At 45.8% G+C, this 21,516-nt stretch overlaps 1 protein-coding gene across 13 annotated transcripts in view; it reads right to left on the reverse strand.

Annotated features, from left to right (window-relative positions):
- Positions 1–21,516, reverse strand: part of ABCC4 (ATP binding cassette subfamily C member 4) — a 284,608-nt gene that overhangs the window by 190,426 nt on the left and 72,666 nt on the right. For 11 of the 13 annotated variants that reach the window (XM_042929130.1, XM_042929159.1, XM_042929140.1 and 8 more), the window contains one exon: positions 11,686–11,910. In XM_042929130.1, the coding sequence (XP_042785064.1) occupies positions 11,686–11,910 (225 nt within the window). Of the gene's footprint in view, positions 1–7,154; positions 7,286–7,309; positions 7,443–11,685; positions 11,911–21,516 lie in introns of those variants that run through there. The other 2 variants (XM_042929198.1, XM_042929187.1) reach the window with 2 other exon arrangements.

A 21,516-nucleotide genomic window follows, 5' to 3' on the forward strand; every position in this document is an offset into this window, starting at 1 on the left:
CTGTTTCTAGCATAAATCCCGGGGAAAGGAATGGAGACATTCATGCTGCCTGTTCACGTGCCAAGAAGGCTCCCCCTGCCTCACCCACCCCACCCCCAGGCCATCTACCGCTGCGCTGCCCTGCCCTGCCCCTGCTGCCCTGCCCCTCGTTTCCTTCACCTTCTGGAGTACAATGATTCCTCAATTTTCCTAATGGTAAGAATCCCTGGGGCGCAGATTAAATATACAGATTTCCAGGGTTTCTCTTAATCCTGAGGGAGTAGGTCTGGGGTTAAGCCCAGGTTGGAGGGTTTTTTGTTAAGCACAAAGATGACTCATAACAGAATTTAGTGACCCACAGCCTAGCATATGTCTGCCTCACCCTTGATCTGCTCGGCAAGGAAGCTGAACAGGTATGTCGTCCAGGGGATCCTAACCGTGCCCTGCAGTGTTCACACAGCTCCCAGCTGCAAGGCCCATAAACATCCAGCTATTAAAAGCCGTGAGCAGACAGCTGCTCTGACAAATGGCTGAGTAACTGATAGGGGACCAGCCCCCACCTCTGCCATACGCAGCTACATGACTGGGCAAAATTATGTTTCCAGGCTCCAGATAACGGGCGGTGCAAGACTGACCCCTGAGAGAAGAAACACTCAAGAGGTAAACACTCAAGAGGTAAACACTACCGTTGTCTTGGCTCTCAGCCGGGAGACCATTTTTCAACCGTGGCAGTGAGCTCAAGTCCAACAGTGCAGCAGCCCCACTGAGCTGAGGAGTCAGAGGTCAGATTCTTCGAGGATCAATGAAAGGGTCCCCAAAGTCCTGGGGCAGGGCGAGGAAGGGGTGCTGCTGGAAGGCCTTAGCTGAGGGATGGGCTACAAAGGCCCAGGTCACCAGAGAGCTGATGCAAAGAATAGCAAGCAGAACACGGATACTCGAAGGTCAAGTTAGGGCACTGGAGTTCTTGCCCAGCCAGAGTGGAGAAACCTTCGTATCATGAACAAGGCTGGTACGCAGCTGACACACCAGAAAGAACAGGTCTCAGAATTAAAGACCACTCTGGAGCAGTGATTCTCAACTGGGGCAATTTTGGTCCTAATCCCCTGCCCCCAGGGGGCATCTGGCAACGTCTGAAGACCTTACAAGCTGTTACAACTAGAAAGATGCTGCTGACATCAAGTGGGTAGAGGCCACAGTTCCTGTTCAACATCCTACACGCATGAGCTTCCCTTCATTCCCCACCCAATAAAAAATTACACAGCCCTAAATGCAGTAGTGAAGTTGAGAATCTCTTCCACAAAACAGATTTGCTCTAGACTCATCCTAGAAAAGACACAGAGGCAAAAAAAAAAAAAAAAGAAAGAAAGAAAGAAAGAAAGAAAGAAAGAAAGAAAGAAAGAAAGAAAGAAAGAAAGAAAAGATACAGAGGCCTAACAAGGACCCACAAAGGACACAGAGCTTGAAGGTTGAGACCCACCAACTTGGAGACGCTTAAGAGAAAACACCATAGAATTTCCAAAAATGTAAGCTTAACAAAGCATAAATCAAGCCTACCCAAGTTCAAAGAGATCAGCCACTAAGTGACCTATTAATGCAAAATTCAACATTCTCAAAGACTATCAGAATGTAGACTTATACCGTAGCATTCATGATGTCCAATAAATCTTAAGTCTTAGACATGCAAAAAATAAAATAAACAAACAAACAAAACAGGAAAATGTAACCCACAGGAAGAAGCAAAGCAGTCTTCATAATAAAAAGCAAAATATATAAATAAGAATAAAAACAAACCCAAGTTGACCCAGGCATTGGATTTTTTAAAATTTTATGTTTAAAGAGTTGAAGGGAAGTATGTTCAAAGAATTGAAAAGAAATAGGAATAAACAGATTCTCCACAGAAAAACACAAACTCTAAAAAAGAGCTAAGTGGACGTTCTGTAACTGAAAAGTACAAAACTGGAAGGGAAAAAAAAAAAAAAAACTGGGCTTAGTAACAGTTTGAAGATAAAAGAAAAAGTAGTCAGGTTGATCAATAGAAAACTACCCAATCTGAAGAACAGAGAGAAAAATTAAAAAGAAAGAGAAAAAAATGAGAACAGATCAGAAGAGAATATTTTAGGGGTGCCTGACTTAAGTCAGTTAAGTGTCCAACTTCAGCTCGGGTCATGATCTCATGGTTTGTGAGTTCAAGCCCCACATCAGGCTCTGCGCTGACAGCTCGGAGCCTGAAGCCTGCTTCAGGTTCTATGTCTCTCTCTCTCTCTCTCTCTCTGCTCCTCCCCTGCTTGTGCTCACACTCTCTCTCTCTTTCAAAAACAATAAAATATTAAAAAAAAAAAAGAGGAGGAGGAGAGTATTTTAAAAGATATAATGGCCTTGGGGCGCCTGGGTAGCTCAGTTGGTTAAGCATCCAACTTTGGCTCACATCATGATCTCATGGTTTGTGAGTTCAAGCCCCGAATCGGGCTCTGCACTGACAGTATAGAGCCTGCGTGGGATTCTCTATCTCCTCTCTCTGCTCCTCCCCCACTCACACTTTCTCTCTCTCTCAAAATAAATAAACTGAAAAAAAAAAAAAGATATAATCACCAAATATTTCTCAACTTTTTAAAAAAAAGAACCACATTAAAGATCAAAATGCTCAGCAAACCCCAAGAGGCATAAATACAAAGAAAATTACACCTAGGTAGCACTCTCCTGAAAAATCAATTAAAAAATAAAATAAAATGTTAAAGCCTGCCAGAGAAAACAGAAACAAGGAGGAAAACAAAGACACAAAAGAGGAATGACTCGTATCAGAAACAATGGAGGCCGGATGACAATGAACAATACCCTTAACATACTTAAAAGGGATAAAAGAACTATCAATCCAGAATACGATATCCAGCCAGCATATCCTTCAGAAACAAGGGAGAAAAACAGATTTTTAGATAAACAAAAACTGAGAATTCATCACTTGTAGACCTATTCTTAAGAAATGCTAAAGGATGTTTTTTTTCAGGTGGAAAAGAAATCCTACCAAATGGAAACTTGGCAGTGAAGGAACAAAAAGCAGTAGAATGGTCATTAGACAAATAAAAATGATAGTTCCTTTTCTTTTAAATTCTGAAGAAATGAATATTTAAAGCATAAGTAACAACAGTGTATGGTGGTGAAGGTTAATTAATTACAACTCAATTTGAAATGCCAACAAAGCTAATGAGAGACTTCAAAAGTCAGGATGCAGAAACTTCATGACTAAAGAGGAAAATGGACCACCTCTCACAGTTGAGAATGTTTAATCTCTTGCTCTCATTGTCTCTATTCAAAGACAACATAATTATCTATATAGACATCCTAATCAATCTACCCAAAAATTTACAATTAAATGGGGCTTAGCAAGGTCTCAGGAAACAAAGCAAAAAACGTGTGTGTGTGTTTGTGTGTGTGTGTGTGTGTGCGCGCGCGCGTGTGTGTGTAGTCAGTTATACTTCTATATAAGAAGTGGAAAATGTAAATTAAAAATACCATTTATAATACCCAAAAAAAAAACCATAAAATACTAAGGAATAAATTAAATGAAGGATCTAAAGACCTCAATACTGACAACTATAAGATATGGTCAAGAGAAGTTAAAGAACATCTAAATAAAGAGATACACCAAGGCGCCTGGGTGGCCCAGTTGGTTAAGCATTCGACTTCGGCTCAGGTCATGATCTCAGAGTTCGTGAGTTGGAGCCCCAGTCAGGCTCTGTGCTTGGAGCCTGCTTGAGATTCTGTGTCTCCCTCTTTCTCTGCCCCTCCCCTGCTCATACTCTGTCCTTCTCTCTCTCTCTCAAAAATAAATAATACACATTTTAAAAAAAAATTTTAAAGAGATTACCACACTCATGTTTTGGAAAACTAATATTTAGACACCCATTCTCTCTAAATGATCTACAAAATTTGGTGCAATTCCAATGTATATCCAAATAGCATCTTTTGACTCTAAAACCTCTATGAAAACACAAGACTTAGAATAACCAAAGTAACCAAAATAGAACAAGATGGGGGCTTACACTACTTGATTTCAAGATGTATTATAAAGCTACAGTAATCAAGAGAATTTCATTTTGGAGAAAGGATAGACCTATAAATCAACAGAATAGAATAAGAATCCAGAAACAGATTCACATATAGTCATTTAATCTTTGACAAAGTTTCCAATTAAATTCAAAGGGCCAAAGGGTAATTTTTTCAATAAATTGTGCAGAAACTAAATATTTATATCAAAATTAAATAAAATTCAACCCCTACCTTACATTATATATAAAAATTAATACACTATGAATGCAAACCAAAATCTAAATCTAAAACCATAAAACACCCAGAATAAAACACAAAGGTTTCTCAGACAGAATATAAGCAACGATAACCATAAAAAAAAAAAAAAAAAAAAAAAAAAACACAAAAACTGATAAACAGGATTTCATCAAAAACTTTCCATTCCTTAAAAGATATTATTAGGTAAATAAAAAAGCAAGCCACAGGTTGAAAGAAAATGTTGGCAATTTATACATCTGGCAAACGACTAGCCTCCTGCATATACAGAACTCACACAATTCATCAAGACGAAAACCCCACTATAAAAGAGAAGGGGCAAACGCTTGCATAGATACTTCACAGAGAAGATTCACGAACAGCAAAGAAGCACATAAAAAGATACTGAGGGGCGCCTGGGTGGCGCAGTCGGTTAAGCGTCCGACTTCAGCCAGGTCACGATCTCGGGTCCGTGAGCTCGAGCCCCGCGTCAGGCTCTGGGCTGATGGCTCGGAGCCTGGAGCCTGGAGCCTGTTTCCGATTCTGTGTCTCCCTCTCTCTCTGCCCCTCCCCCGTTCATGCTCTGTCTCTCTCTGTCCCAAAAATAAATAAAAAATGTTGGAAAAAAAAAAAAAAAAAAAAGATACTGAGCATCATTACTCAACAATGAAGTGAAGACCAAAACCATAATGAGATACTATTACACATACCCATGAATAACTAAAATTAAAAATACTGACAATACCAAGTCTTGGTGAGGATACACTGCTCTTCCCTAGCCAACTACAACACTGACAAATCGCCCCTAGAGATGAACTTTTCTTTCACAAAATGCACAGGTCCAACTCAAGTTTATATCCAAGGGGGAAAATGGAGGGGGAAATATGTTTAAAAGATTTTAAAGTGTTAAACAATGTAAGATGCATTACTACCTCATTCTAATTTTGTCAGAATGTTACAAAGAGAAACAGAAATTCCAACCAAATATACTTCTTAGGAATGCTCTATTTCCATTAATACTGCAGTTTCACTCTGACCGTATTCTCAGGATGCTAGCCCCTAGACATTTTCAGAAAGAAAATGTAACCACAGACTAATAGCCAAAATACTGGATTGAGCCATATGAAATTGCTGTTTATTAAGCCCTCAACAGTTGAATATCTGCAATCTCGTATTATCCAGCCTAAATATAAAGCAAAACGCAGGGTGTCTATACTGAAACAAAATTAGCTTTAAGCAAAAACAAAACAAAGTTCTGTCTGAGAACTATGGACATGACACCATGTGGCTGAGATGCCGACTAACTTTGCACAGTGTAGAGAGTGAATTCAGGGGGAGGTGAACAAGTGGGGTGGACCCTTCCCTTCTCACAACCAGTACACTCTGCTGCACGGGGTTTTTGCTTTTTAACTCCAGCTCCATTTCTTGCAGACTCTGCTCAGGAGAAGTCAGCAAGCTGACTCTGCCTCCTGGCCGGTCCCCTTCTACTTCCTTCTCAGAGTCTGTAATAAAGTGTGCCTGATGTCCTGACTGCTGATCTTACAATACGGCTGAGCTGGAGAAGGGTCTAGAAAGAAGAAGTAAAATGGTCAAGAGAAGAGGGTCTTAAGGGAAAAGATCAGAAGAAAGGGGAAGAGTCCACTGAGAAAGACTATGTGATCTAAGTAGTATAGATACAAGCAGCATGTCTTTTTCTCCAAATTACAGAATTCTGAAAACACAGCTATACCACTTAAATGACTAAAAATACACTTGGGGTAAGTAAAATTATCTCTCTACATAGAAGATTGCTCTACAGATGTCCCTCCCGTGAGATGCACTGCATAAATGTCAGTAGTCCACTCTCCTTATCTGTGGTAGGTGTGTGCTATAAAGTCACTGTGACCATGAATTGGTGAATCCTAATTGCTCCTGGGAAAACACAGACTTGGGTTCCTGCCAGCCTTTGATAACATTTTTATCATCAATACACACATAACCTTATGTTGTGTGTTTCTATTTAATGACACCATATTTACTGTCCGTTGTGGACTCATTAACATCGGACTCACGCCAAAAGCACAACTCATACCTGAACCAAGCTTATCTAAGACAGGCATTTTCCTGTAGTATGTGCCATATTTTCTCCACAAGGCACATCACAGCCTTCATGTGCTCAGGAACACTAGACAGCACTTCCACACTCTATGTGAGACGATATTAAACAGCAAAATCACCAACAAAAAGGACAAAAGTGCAGAAAACAGGCACTAAATATAAATAGACTGTGAAAAGGCACTTATTTACAGTATGACAGCTAGTGACTCAAAATTTTAGCAACTCTGTGCATACCCACAAATGACCATGAAAGAGCTTCGAGTACTGATTTGGGGATTACATATAAATTTTAGCAAGTAGGCAAATTTGCAAACTACAGGGTCTGTGAATAATGAGGATTGACTGTATATAAATTCTGGCAAGACAGATCCACAACAGAGGATAAAAGGAAACCAGGATATTTGCAGGGAATCAGCTCATCCTAGAAGTTCAAATGAAGAAAAATACTCTCACAAATCATCCTTTGGGGTAACTAAAAAAGTGAAGACAAGACTTTAGCCACAAGAAGAAATATGATCAAACCGATCCAACTCTGTAAGCAGTCTGCACCAGGAAGCAAGTAGCAAAAAACAACATCCATGAACTCAAAAAGTGCCAGCTCTGGCTTTACCCGGCATTCAGAGCAAACCAACCACCAACAGGGACACAAAGTCAAGAAACCCAGAGCCAATCGGACTAAAGATCTTCAGTAAAAACCTCTGTGCCATATGCATTTTGCAATACAAGAAACTCTCTGTACCACAGGCCAAGACCGTCTTGATTACTGAGACTCCCATCCTGCCCACCCCAGGACTACAGACCTGTAACATTCAGGCTCACTTCCACCTGGGCCTGAAGCCAAGGTCAGGCTGGCAAATGAGAGATCCATCCCCACTAGTGACGGGGCTGGAGACTGTCCTCTGATCCGTGCACACCTCGTCTGAAGGTACCATCCTCCCCCCAGCCTGGCACCTACCCTCCTGTGTTCTCAGCTGAGGAAGTAGCCCCTTGATATTTGAAGCTGGACATGTCCTGCTTTTCTGTGTCTTGGCCAAGAACAAAGACGGTAAGTAAACCACTAGTCCCACCATAGAGGTAATAGCAATCCATGCTGGGAAAATGACTCGTGACTGGCAGGGACTTTCTAAAATGATGAAGTATAATGTTCAAAACACCACGAAGGTGAGGAACCTGTGTTCTTCACGCCAATCTGGTGACTTTACAAAAACACAGCCTGTGTTGCACAATCCCATGACTTGCTACAAAGTTCTGAAAAAAATGCCCTAGAAATTTGAGGAACCTCAACAGACCACCATGGGCTGTTTCTACAGACCACCAACTGGAAACACTAATCCAAGCAACATGTCATAGTTCATAAAAACTCCTCTTAATCAAATTTAAGAGAAAAATCAATGATCAAGTGGGAACGTAAAATGATGCGGCCACCGCAGAAGAGAGCACGGCAGTTCCTCAAAAAGATTAAGCCTATACCCCAGCAATTCCACTTTTGGGAATGTACCCGAAAGAACTGCCAGTACAGACTTGAAGAGGTATTTGTAGACCCACGTTCACAGCAGCAGTATCCACAATCACCAAGAGATGGAGACAAATCTCCCAAATGCTGACAGATGAATGGGGAAACAAAATGTGGTACATCCATACAATGGAATAGTATCCAGCCTTAAAAAGGAGTAAAATTCTGACAATACGGATAAACCTTGAAGACATTACGCTATCTGACATAAGCCAGACACAAGATGACAAATACTGCATGAATCCACTTACAGGAGGTACCTAGACCAGGGGTTAGGGTTAGGGACTGGAAGTAAAAAGGTGATGGCTGTGGGGGAGGGGTCTGGGGAGTTCAGTGTTTAGTGTGCACAGAATTTCAGTCTGGGAAGATAAGTTCTGGAGATGAATAGTGAGGATGGCCACACAACAATGTGAATGTACTTAATGTCACATAAAGAGCTAAAATGGGAAGTTTTTATGTCATGCATATTTTACCACAATCAAGCAATGCCTGCTCCTGAGCTTATATAACTCTTGATCTCAGGGTTGTGAATTTGAGCCCCACACTGGGTGTAGAGATTGCTTAAAAATAAAATCTTAAAAAAAAAAAATCTCAAAGCTCCTAAAGAGTAATTGTACCAAAGCTGTGCAAAGGTAGACAAATGACAAGTCATTTATATATACGATACATCCCTCAACACCATTCACTATTATAAACTATAGCTACTCTAGTGACAACACCAACCTGGTGTTCTCCCAGGACGGGGATCAGGAGGTGGGGCCTGAGCCTAAGGCACAAATGTTCACAGAGGGCTTTCAGAGCTGCTGAAATGTCTATGTCTTCACCTAGCAGGATTCTAGAAATTGGTGTTTCCCACCTTTCTGGAATTTCAGCTTACGCCTACTGGTTTAACCCTCTTTGTGAGGGGACAATCCTTTTAGGATAATCAAGCCAGCAAATTAACACCTTTGAGAGATGTTTACATCCAGGTAAGCAAATGTGCCAGGTCAGATCAGATTTCCCAAAGGTAACTTTCCAAAGTTAGTGAGAAGAGGAAGAAAAACAGGTGAACGACAACTAACCTGTGCAGCAGAGCTCTGCTGGACTGAAATGTCACCTCAAACCTGACTTCCATGTTGCAGGTTTTCACGGTAGAGCCCTAGTGGAATTTCCTATTTATTTATGGAAGCTAATAAGCATGACCTGGAAAAACAAAAATCTAGCTAATTTACAGAGAAATCGGACTATTCTTCTCCTAAATGGTACAATGGACTACAATGGAGTAATGGGGGGGGGGGGGGGGGGCGGGGGGACAGCAACGAAGACCGCTTGACTAGAGCAAAGACCCCTTGACTAGAGCATACAAGCACTACTACCATTTCCAGGTCACAGAAGAGGACCCGGAGTTTACATGTCGTAACACGGGCAGTAAGAGGCCTCTGAGATTCACACAATTCCAAGATTAATAAGACTCTGCTCAAAGGAAGAACGTGGAGGAGACATCTTGCGTTTTGCCAAGGAAAGTATTCACAAGAAACAGAAGCTCTATATAAGCAGCAACTAGGTAAAAGAAGCAATATATTTTTTTAGTTTTTTTTAATGTTTATTTATTTTTGAGAGAGACAGAAACAGAATGTGAGTGGGTTAGGGGCAGAGAGAGAGGGAGACACAGAATCCGAAGCAGGCTCCAGGCTCTGAGCTGTCAGCACAGAGCCCGATGCGGGGCTCGAACTCATGAACTGTGAGATCATGACCGGAGCCGAAGTTGGGACACTCAACCGACTGAGCCACCCAGGTGCCTCAAGAAGCAATATTTTTTAAATGTTTATTGATTTACTTCGAGAGAGGGAGAGAGCAAGCGGGGGAGGGACAGAGGAAGAGGGAGAGAGAGAATCCCAAGCAGGCTCCATGCTCAGCACAGGGGCCTACATGGGGCGCGATCACGCAACCCAACATGATGAGATCATGACCTGAGCCAAAATCAAGAGTTGGACACTTAACCAGCTAAGCCACCCAGGTGCCCCCAAGAAGCAATATTTTAAACGGTTTGGTTTTATCTTTCAATAAGGACTTAATATAAATTATATATATTGGGGTGCCTGGCTGGCTTTGTTGGAAGAACATGAGGATCTTGATTTTGGGGTCATAAGTTCGAGTCCCATGTTGGGTGTAGAGATTACTTCAACCTCAAAAAATTCAAACAAAATTTTATATATTTAGGGTGTACAATGTCATATTTTGATATAGCTATACATTGGGAAATGAGAACTATAGTCAAGCTAATTAACATATCCATCACTTCGGTTATCATTGTGTGTGTGTGTGTGTGTGGTGGGAACACTCAAGATCTACTCTCTTAGCAAATTTCACATATACAATACAGTTAAAATGAGGTGTCTGTGTTTTTATTTTTTCGTACTTACTTATTTTTGAGAGAACGCAAGCAGGGGAGGGGCAGAGAGAAGAGGACAGAGGATCTGTAGTGGGCTCTGTGTGGACAGGCTGACAGCAGCGAGCCCAATGTGGGGCTCGAACTCACCAACCTCAAGATCATGGCTTGACTTAACCTAAGCTGAGGTCAGAGATGCTGATGCTCCACCCACTGAGCCACCCCAGGCACCCCTGTGGTTTTGTTTTTAAAGCCCAAGGCAAAGATATATCCGGGATCAAATTTGTGCAAAGCCCTTGAGCTCTTGTCACTGGTATGTCTGTGGCAGCTCCTTTGTAAAAACACCTGAGATCCTCCCTCCCTTCATAATAGTGAAGATTATGGCATTTTCTGCATACAAAAACACTGAACACATCAAATCAGGTCCTGTCATTAAAACTGCTACACTAAGGGAGAAGAAAATACTGCATAAAATAATAATTTGAATGGAAAGCAACGTAAAGCACATGAAACTATAAGTTCTCTCCCAAATTACTAAAAACAATGTAAAATTTAAAGTTTCATCCCAAACATCCAACTACTTTCTTTAATACTATTAAAAACAACCACAACTATGGAACATAGTGAATGTGCTTGGCATGGATTCTATTTATGTTTTTCTTTAATTAACACAATTAGACGGAACATGATTAAATGGTTCATTTAAAAAATTATTCCCTGTCTCAAATAGAATCTTTTCTCTCAGCTTCAATTTTATAGATCCAGTTTCACAGAAGGTCACTCGTAAAATACAATTCTGATGTAAATAAAAGTTTTAATGAACAGCATTTCCATACATACAACTAGGAGATTTAGGGTGTGAAAACACTGGACATTGTTCATGCCTAAATCAATTTGATACTTATTTTTGATACTTTTTAATTAGATTCTTTTTAATTAATTAAGATACTTTTTAATTAGACTCCGTTACAAATAGAGTATTTTGCAACAGCCTGCAGCCCTGTTATCAAAGGCAGCCCTGATATGATCCCAATAGAAAACTTTCATTATATATCAGTAAAGTTCACTTAAAGGAAAACACACACACACACACACACACACACACACACACACACACACACTAGCCTGATGTAAGTACCAAGCTTCTCTGATATTGAAATGATGCTATATACAAAAATTTTAATGTACGAACTTTCCCAAAATGTTTTGTTCCCCACCCTCCCCCCCCGCCCCCGAGAGAAAGAGAGCCAGTGGGGGAGGGGCAGAGGAAGAGGGAGAGAATCCTAAGCGGACTTCACACTGAAGCCCGACGTGGGACTTGATCTAACAACCATGAGATCATGACCTGAGCTGAAATCAAGAGTCAGACACCTGACCGACCGAGGCACCCAGGCGCCCCCCGCAACGAGATGCTTCAGGTGAGGTACACACGATAGCAAATGACACTTGCCTTCCGATAAATCATATGGCACATGGCAACTCTTAGCCTCATGCCAGCGCACTGGACATGATAGAAGTATAAGTGGTGCAGTATAGCCAGAACGAGCGTGCAGGCGGTCAGCACCGTGGCGTAGCCGTAGGCTTCGCGCAAAGCCACAGAATCAGCAGGATCATGGTCTTCGAAATAATTAATGATTTTCCCCAAAAATATGGGCTGGATTACTCTGGTGCCTTCCTGAAAGGAAAGAAAAAAAGCCTTCATTAGAAATACAGGTCATACCAGTTTTTCGTAACACGAGCTTTGCTTTTATTGCTAACATGTAAAAAAAAAAAAAAGCACTTTAACAAAGTACTACGTTCATCACTAATCTCAAAGCAAAACAGAACTATTTTCTTCTTTAAGACAGGCCAGTAATAGTTTAAACTTAAGCCAAAATTTGAAGTGCAAAGGCAATAAAGCTTTAGTACATTGTGCTTGGGTACACTGTGGATGCTCCATAAATGTTACAACCACTGTTTCAGAACGCATTTGGCAAACTATCAAATAAGTCTTGGCCTATAATGAATAAGGAAAAGAGTAGCAAAAAAAAAAAAAAAAAAAAAAAAGAGTAAGGGATGTGCATACACGTGGCAGCCCCAGCTCACAGCGTGCCCACCGATTTCACCTGCACTCTCAACGTCCCAGCCCAAAGCAAAGCCAAGAATGGCTCACTTGTGGGAGGCACACCCTTGCAACCAAACACACCCCAAAGAGGGAACCCTCCGATCTTTCCCAACCCAAACTCCACATGCCGGTAGGTCCGGAGAACGGAGTCCATTCTCCAACTTCTGATGGAGGAAGAAAAAGGACCAGGCTTGAGAGGTTCCCAGGCTCTCCATAGCAGGGGTGAAGCTGAGCACCGCCTCCTGGAGTCAGGAGTTTAACACAGCACAAGCCAAACTCAAAAGAATGCCATCAGTGGTTCCCTATCAGCCACACATGGCAGGTGCCGGTTTTGAAGAATTTTTACCATCATCTATTTTACACCCCGAGGCAAAAAATTAAAATTCTACACCAATGAGGGAGGAGGCACTGGGGCTTCCTTCCTAAGACTTCGGGAAAGCAATTCTTCTCCCTAAAACTAAAAGGCAAAGAAACAGCAAAAGTTGCCCCTCCCTGCCAGGTGGCCGCTTCACCCCACAACCTACTTCCACTTTTTTTTTTAATGTTTCTTTTACTTTTGAGAGAGTGGGAGAGGGGCAGAGAAAGGGGGAGACAGAGGATCCGAAGCAGGCTCTGCGCGGACAGCAGTGAGACCAATATGGGGCTCAAACTCACAAACCGTGAGATGACCTGAGCTGAAGTCGGATGCTGAACTGACTGAGCCACCCAGGTGCCCTTACTTCCATTCTTATGAGGTACCTTCCCCTGGCATCAAAGAATATCAAACACTCAATGCAAGCCCACATCACATCACCAAAAGTAAACACACAGGCCCTCAACATCATTTCCTCTAATGCCAAAAGCTTGGAAATACTTCAAGCACTAGACTTTGAAACAAGCGTTTCCCCTCAAGCAATCTCTCCTTATTAACCCAGACATGGCAAATAACCAACAGGTTTTCTTTCTGTCTGTCCCAAGCGAGGAACCCATGGCACAAAGGGCAAGGGAACCCAGAAAAAACAAATCCCAAAACAAAACTAAAATGCATTTTCTTCCCTACCAACTAGCACCCCTTCAGGATATTTATAGAAAGATGTTCCCATCCATCACATGGGCGTGCCATTAAACCCCAACACCGCACACACATGCACACGCACGTTCTCAGGCTTCACCGACAGCCTTGCCTTTCATGACATCATGACAGTTCTCTTCTACAAGGAAATGCTGTTTATTAAAGACGACAATCAGATCTCAAGAACACAAAGGCTCACTGATACGTTTCCAGCATGCCCAATCATTCATCCCAAGAAGCATTAAGAGTTTAAGAAAGCAACCCAAACACAACGGGCCATAAAACTGACCATTTAGGTGATTACAGAGATGAAAATCTGGAGGCTTACACAGTGAAGCAAAAACTCCCAACTGTACATATGGACAGTCCCAGCCCTGGCGGGCAGCACACGCCCTGGAGCCGACCACCAGCAGCCGAGCAGTAAACACCCGCCGTCCCAAACATTCCTAAAATGGAGGATCGTGTCTGGGAGTCACTGTTGTCTGTTCCTCAGCTCTCCATTTGAGCCTAACATGGGTGTGGATAAAGGAAAATATAATCGGAGTCACCCATCAGAGAGAAAACTGACAGATGCAACAAATCCAGCGAAAAGAGTATAAAGGCAGGTCACTGCCACCTAAGCACCTGGATTTTTCTGATAGTACTTAATAATCCAGCCAACCAATAGGCTCACTAATGAGTAAGGCCAGCTCATGGCCCACGCCTTCCCACACATCCTCACCCTCAACAACTTAAGAAATAAAACTGGTAAAATATATATTCTCAAACTTGAACTAACCAAATAAAAACTTTCTAGGTAGCAGGAGCAACATCAAAAATTGCTTAAGCAAAGGCACCTGGGTGGCTCAGTCAGTTAAGGATCCAGCTTCAGCTCAAGTCAGGATTTCATGGTTTGTGGGTTTGAGCCCCCCATCGGGCTCTGGACTGGTAGTGCAGAGCCTGCTTGGGATTCTCTCTCCCTCCCTCCCTCTCTCTGCCCCTTCTCTACCTGTGCTCCCATTCTCTCTCCGAATGAATGAATGAATGAATTAATGAATTAAAAAAAAAAAAAAAAAAAAAAGACTTCTCCATTGACAAGACTGTCTTGTAATTTAGAGCCAGTCTTGTCTTCTGGCACAAAGAGGGAGACACCCTTACAGATGTAGATTTCCTTTATAAATGTAACTGTCTGTTACACAAGAGTAACTTCTACTCTGTCTTCAGGGCTTCTCCTCTCCTGTCTGATGCTTCTCAAAAATAATCTGTATGCCAAAGAGGCATATTCTGGGGTGGCATATTCTGTTACCCTTCAATCATATTCTATGTTTGTATTTTTGAAGTGTTCTTAAAAAGTATATGGGGGGGGGGGACAAAAAGTATATGAAGCAGTTGACAGAGGAGCACAGAACTGTTGTCATGGGAAAAAAAAAAACAAAGAAAACAAAACCCACATACCTACCTACTCTTGACTCTCCGACCACTGTCGGTGGGGGCTCTGGCAGGAGAAGGCGTCAGGACAGAATGCAAAGACCACCAGCCTGGCGATCAGAATGCTTTGCTTCAGAAACCAGGTCAGCCATTTTGCACATCACATGACCCTAACTCCATCCATGCCCTCCTGGGCCCCTGTACCCTGATGCATAGAAATACCTGCCTTGTCTACTTCAGAGGAATCCAGGCACAACTAAAGGAGATACAACTGCTCAAAGTGCCCTAAAACCAACATAAACTAAGTATAAACTAAGATCACCCTTATTACAGAGGAGTCCTGTAGAATAGAGTCCTATTCTATTCTTGGTGTTTACTTTTTGAGAGAGAAAGAGCATATACACAAGCAGGAGAGGGGCAGAGAGAGAGAGAGAGAGAGAGAGAGAGAGAGAGAGAGGAGAATCCCAGGCAGGCTCCATGCTGTCAGCGCAAAGGCTGATGCCGGGCTTGAACTGACAAACTGAGATAATGACCTATGCCGAAGTCAGACACTCAAATGACTAAGCCACCCAGGTGCCCTGAGACTTATTCTATTCTTAGTGGCAGAGGCTAGTTTCACACAGGCTTGGAAAATCCATTGCTGCTTACAAACGACAATGGAGAACAAGGACTCCAAGTGAGTGAAACTTTTTTTTAATTTTTTTTTTTAACATTTATTCACTTTTGAAAAACAGAGAGAGACAGAGCATGAGTAGGGGAGGGGCAGAGAGAGAGGGAGACACAGAATCTGAAGCAGGTTCCAGGCTCCAAGCTGTCAGCACAGAGCCCGATGCAGGACTCAAACTCACAAGTCACTTAGGGGCACCTGGTGGCTCAGTCAGTTAAGCCTCTGACTTCGGCTCAGGTCATGATCTCACCACTCATGAGTTCGAGCTCCAAGTCGGGCTCTGTGCTGACAGCTCGGAGCCTGGAGCCTGCTTCGGTTCCGTGTCTCCCTCTCTGCCCCTCCCCTGCTCGCACTCTGTCTCTGTCTCTCTCTCTCTCTCAAAACTAAATAAACATTAAAAAAATTTTTCGGTAACCAGTCACCTACTTCCCTGACATCTTAAAGAAAACGCATGAGAAGCATCACCTTTATTTATGACTCGGGGGCGGTCATCACTGTGGATACTAACAACACTACACACCCAAGACCCGGCAGCGGGTACACAGCAGGTGCACCCAGCAGGTCTCCTGTCCACTTCCTCACCTCGCCTTCGCCAAGCAGTCCTTAATGGTCATTCATGACCCACCGTGTCAGCTACCAACAGCCACTCCTCAGCCCCCTGGGTTGAGCAGAGGCGAGGGGCTCTTGGAAGGATCAGTTAGGACATAAATGCAAAGGCCCTGGGGTGCCTGGGTGGCTCAGTCGGTTAAGCCTCTGACTCTTGATTTCGGCTCAGGTCATGATCTCACAGTGCGTGAGTTCGAGCCCTGAGTCGGGCTCCACGCTGACAGTGCGAAGCCTGCTTGGGATTCTCTCTCTCCCTCCCCCTCCCCTGCTCATGCTCTCTGTCTCTCTCTCTCTCTCAAAATAAAAAAACTTAAAAAAATGTTAAAAAAAATAAATGCAAAAACCCAGGAGCAGCTCTCCTGGAATCAGCCTTAAGTTGGGGTATAAACCACACTGGGGAATTCAAAGGATTTTGTTTACTTCTTGCCCATCAGCTGAGTTCCAGCCTGAAGATTTAGGCAAACGTTCGCCTCCCTACAGCCTCCACCTGGACCACACACAATCAGCAAAAGTGGCCTTGGCCAACGCCGGCAGCCGCCTGGGGCTATTTCCAAGCGTCCCACGTAGCAGACCTAACCCCCGGGCACCCTTCCCCTGTCAGGGCAGGGGCACTGGGAGCACACCGGCAATGTGCGGCCTCCCCACCAACACAACAGGCAGTGACCGCGCCTCTCACAGCAAAGGCCCCGGGTGGCATGGGGAGGCAGTCCCCGCTACTGTCTGAGGCCTGCTCCCGAGGAGGCTTCAGACTCCTCCTCTGGGCAGAAGGAGACTTGGTCGGTCCCCACCACGTCCCCATGGAGGTGCACACAGGCACCAGGCGGGCCGGGAACTCGCTGGCTGTTCCATTCGAGTTCGCGTTGGCCTGCAAGAACGCTGTGTTCAACATCAGCACGGAGCCGGTTTCTGCGAGCATTACAATCGTTCCTCAATCATCATGGGACAGAGATTCTCGCTCCTGTGAAATCCAACCTCAAAAGCCTCGCCCTAGCCTGCATCGAACGCCCTGCCTCTCTCCGCTGGTGCTGCCGGTAGTGCCCGGGAAAGGCCGTGCCCACGCTTTGGCTGGGAACCCTGCACCGCTTAGAAACCATGCATAATCAGCAAGCCTCAAGCTCTTCCAAAAATCCTATGGTTGAGTTCAGATCTTCCACGACCTAAAATACAAAGAGCAATAAGCAGCACAGAAGATCACAAAACAAGAAGCTGCTTCATAGAGTTTATTATCAAACTAACATGCCAGGGCACCTGGGTGGCTCAGTGAAGCGTGTGCCTTCGGCTCAGGTCATGATCTCGCGGGCTGTGGGTTCGGGGTGTGCTGTGCTGAGAGCTTAGAGCCTGGGGCCTGCTTCGGATACCGTGTCCCTCCTCTCTCTCTGCACCTCCCTCGCTTGCGCTTTGTCTCTGTCTCTCAAAAATAAACAGTAAAAAAATAAAAATAATAAACTAACATTCATCCTATCAAACTGAATAACTACCTTTAGTCACGGAAAACCCAAAATAGCACCTGAAAGTGATTTTGAAATGTAACAGATCCTTAGTAGCTCCATCATCAAAAGTCATTTCTAACTTCTCCAGAACAGCAGTGTGTCAACCAGGCAAGTCTAGGAAAACAGGGTCATGTGTGTTGGATTTCAGGCTCCTTTAGCTGTCAGAAAAGAACTCAAGGTTTACTTCCGGTTGAGCTCTAACACCGGGAGCTGCCTGAGCTTCCCGCCACAGGAGTAAGGGCTCTGGCGCGTGTTCTCTTAAAGACATGAAGTGAGAAGCGAGCTAGTCACCGGGCTCGGAGGCCACTGTCTCATTGTATACGGGAAACCGCCAAGATACGGGCCTCATCACAGCACGAAGGAGCAAGCGCCCTCCAGGCGGCAGCCCGGGTCCACTCCACACCTGACGTGTCCGCTGCCGGCACGGAGTCCACCCCAGACGGTCACTGCGCTACCTCAGGCCGGCTGCACACCCTGCACACCAGGGGAACACGCCCGCACACCAGGGACTGACCGGGGTTCTCATCCTCACCAACGCACGCCCACTCGGAGGCTCACAGAGACACCATCTCTCAGCAGGGAGCCAGGTGTACCTGCTGGTAACAACAGAGAACTCGGCCTCTGCTCAGATCATCCAAGTGCCTTCTGAGGCTCCAGTCTTCCCACTGGCCGGTCTCCAGGAGCTCATCTAGAATGGTGTCTCAAGAATGTAGATGGATGTGGGGCGCCTGGGAGGCTCAGTCGGTTAAGCGTCTGACTCCCAATTTCGGCTCAGGTCGTGATCCCACGGTTTGTGGGTTTGAGCCCTACATTGGGCTCTGAGTTGATAGTGTGGAGCCGACTTTGGATTTTCTCTCTCTCTCTCTCTCTCTGCCTTTCTCCTGTTCACACACTCTCAAAATAAGTAAATAAACTTGAAAAGAGAAGAGAAGTAAAGAGAAGAAAAAAGGAGATGGGAGGAGGGGGAAAGGGAGGGGGAGGCGAGGGGAGGCGAGGGGAGCAAAGCAAAGCAAAGCAAAGCAAAACAAGAGTGTAGATGGATGTTTAAGACTTAGGCACAGGGCAACCACACCCTCATCCACTTAGGGACAGTAAAGAGTAGAGGTGGCTTTCTAAAGGGCTCCTGGTTGATCTGAAGACACCATGCTGCTACTGCCAGTGTCGGCACCCTAGCCACTTCCGGCTCCCAGGGGACACTGTCACCTGAGCTCTACTCGACCCCTAATCTCGTTTTCTATCCAGGGAGTTTTTAGCCTTTTACTTTTAAGCCTAAGGCAGGTTCAAGATGCCTGCATCTGAGACCCTGAAGTCGAAGTCCTCAGAACAAGCCTTCCCGACACCGGATGAGCTTTCAGTCGTCCAGACGGTCAGGTTTCCTAAGTTAGAGCACCCACGACTGAGTCTCGGCTCCATCCTTTATGCTTTGTGGGACACCGGGCACACCACAGAACTACCTGGTGCTGTGCGTCCTCTGCCCTACAGTGGGGAAAACAGTAATACTCGCCACCGTGTGGGAGCTGGCTACAAGAATGAAAGTAATGTTCCATGTAAAGTGCTTGTAGCAGTTGCTGACAGTTTCAAGTCCTTGTCATTCCCATGCTACCAGAGCCAGCTTACCACCGAGTGTGGGCCCCTGCGGAAACTGCTCCTAGTGGTACAACTCCCACTGAGTATGAACTGCTACTGCTACTGCCCTTTCCACCAAGTATGAGCCTCCACCGCTGCTACTAATACTACTGCCGAGTGGGAGGCTCTACCGCTCCGCTGCCACCAAGAGGAGCAATACCACCAGTGAGAAAACTTCTGCTACAGACTATGAGCCTCTGCCGCTGCTGCTAACGCGCCTGAGTGGGAGTCTCACCGCTCCTGCTGTAACACCAGTAATACTACCAGTAACAGTACCGCTGCTGCTACTACTGAGTGTGAGTCCTGCTGCTGCTGCTGACACTAGCAATCCCGGTGCTGAGGCTGAGCAACCACCAGTGCCGCGACCGCCGCCGTGACTACTAACGGGTATGAGCCCCTCCCACCACCACCGCGACTACTACCGGGTATGAGCCCTCCCACCACCTCCACCAACGTGACTACTACCAGGTATGAGCCCCTCCCACCACCACCGCGACTACTACCGGGTATGAGCCCTCCCACCACCTCCACCAACGTTGACTACTACCAGGTAAGAGCCCTACCACCACCTCCACCAACGTGACTACTACCGGGTATGAGCCCTCCCACCACCTCCACCAACGTGACTACTACCAGGTATGAGCCCCTCCCACCACCACCGCGACTACTACCGGGTATGAGCCCTACCACCACTTCCACCAACGTTGACTACTACCAGGTAAGAGCCCTACCACCACCTCCACCAACGTGACTACTACCGGGTATGAGCCCCTCCCACCACCTCCACCACCACCGCCGCCATGACTACTACCGGGTATGAGCCCTACCACCACCGCCACCATGACTACTACCGGGTATGAGCCCCTCCCACCACCACCGCGACTACTACCGGGTATGAGCCCTACCACCACTTCCACCAGCGTGACTACTACTGGGTAAGAGCCCTACCACCACCTCCACCAACGTGACTACTACCGGGTATGAGCCCCTCCCACCACCTCCACCACCACCACCATGACTACTACCGGGTATGAGCCCTACCACCACCGCCACCGTGACTACTACCGGGTATGAGCCCCTCCCACCACCACCGCGACTACTACCGGGTATGAGCCCCACGTTTGCCAGACTCCACTCCCCGATAACCAACGTCCTAAAAGAGGCCGGCACTCTCACCAGCTGCACCCTCATCTAGCCCCCCATCCCAGCACCCCCAGCTCTCCCAGCAGTAGGTATTCCCAGGCTCAACGACTCAGTAATCGGTGCTCCCTGCACCAGAGTGGGGCCTATCCTCTCAGGGGGAAGCCCGGCCTCTGCACCTCATACCTCTTCTCCCAAACGCAGCAAAGATGCAGCTCATATTGAGATGGGTTCCAGTCACCGTGTGGGGCTTAGCGACCCACCCCAAGACGGCCGCAGCGCACTACAATGAGGAAAGCCAGAGCATGGTCCAAACCCAGCCACAAGGGCCACCCTTCTGATCCCTCCTCTTCAGGACTTGTCACCAAGGGAAAGTACAGAACCGGGGGCAGCAGAGGAAGGCTGCTCCGGGACGCCGTCCGGCCCCAAGGTCCAAGGACACACGTGCCTGCCCACCCCCACCCAGACACGGGGCCCACGTCGAGGCTGCGGGACTCCCTGCCAAGCAGAATCCATGAGCTCGATGCTCTGCGAGGTCAGCACCCATATCTGATGAGGAAATCCTGCACACACACCGGCCACGACAACACCAACCTGTCACCCTGTGTATTTCAAACTGAGACTTGCTGTGACCACATGGAAACACCATCACTGGGACCCCTGTCCACAGGTCAGTGACAAGCTGGGGCTGCCCAAGGAGCTCCTGTACCCTCTCCCACCAACCGCCCCCACCCCCCACCCTGTCAGTCCCACTGCTTTGCATCTCCACCCTGCCCTTAACAAGCCACAGCAGTATCTAGGTGGTGATGGGTGCCCCATATACTTGTCCCCACCCTCCGGCCAACCCGCCTTTGTCATCAATCTCCCAGGACCATCCAGTCCCCTGTCAGCTGACAGACCCTGTGGTTTCCTCCAGTTACACAGGACAGAGATCACCTACCTACACCCACTGCCCTTCAATACAACAGAGCCTTTTACATGGGAGCTGCCCCTCCCCCATACACACCAACCAGCCCACCCATCTCACGCCCAGCACTCAGGACAAGTCAGCGCCCTTCTCCATCTAAAACAACATTTTCCCGGGGCACCTGGGTGGCTGAGTCGGTTAATCATCCGACTTCAGCTCAGGTCATGATCTCACAGTTTGTGAGTTCGAGTCCCACGTTAGGCTCTATGCTGACAACTCAGAG

The sequence above is a fragment of the Panthera leo genome, chromosome A1, assembly GCF_018350215.1.
Source record: "Panthera leo isolate Ple1 chromosome A1, P.leo_Ple1_pat1.1, whole genome shotgun sequence".
Taxonomy (NCBI): Eukaryota; Metazoa; Chordata; class Mammalia; order Carnivora; family Felidae; genus Panthera; species Panthera leo.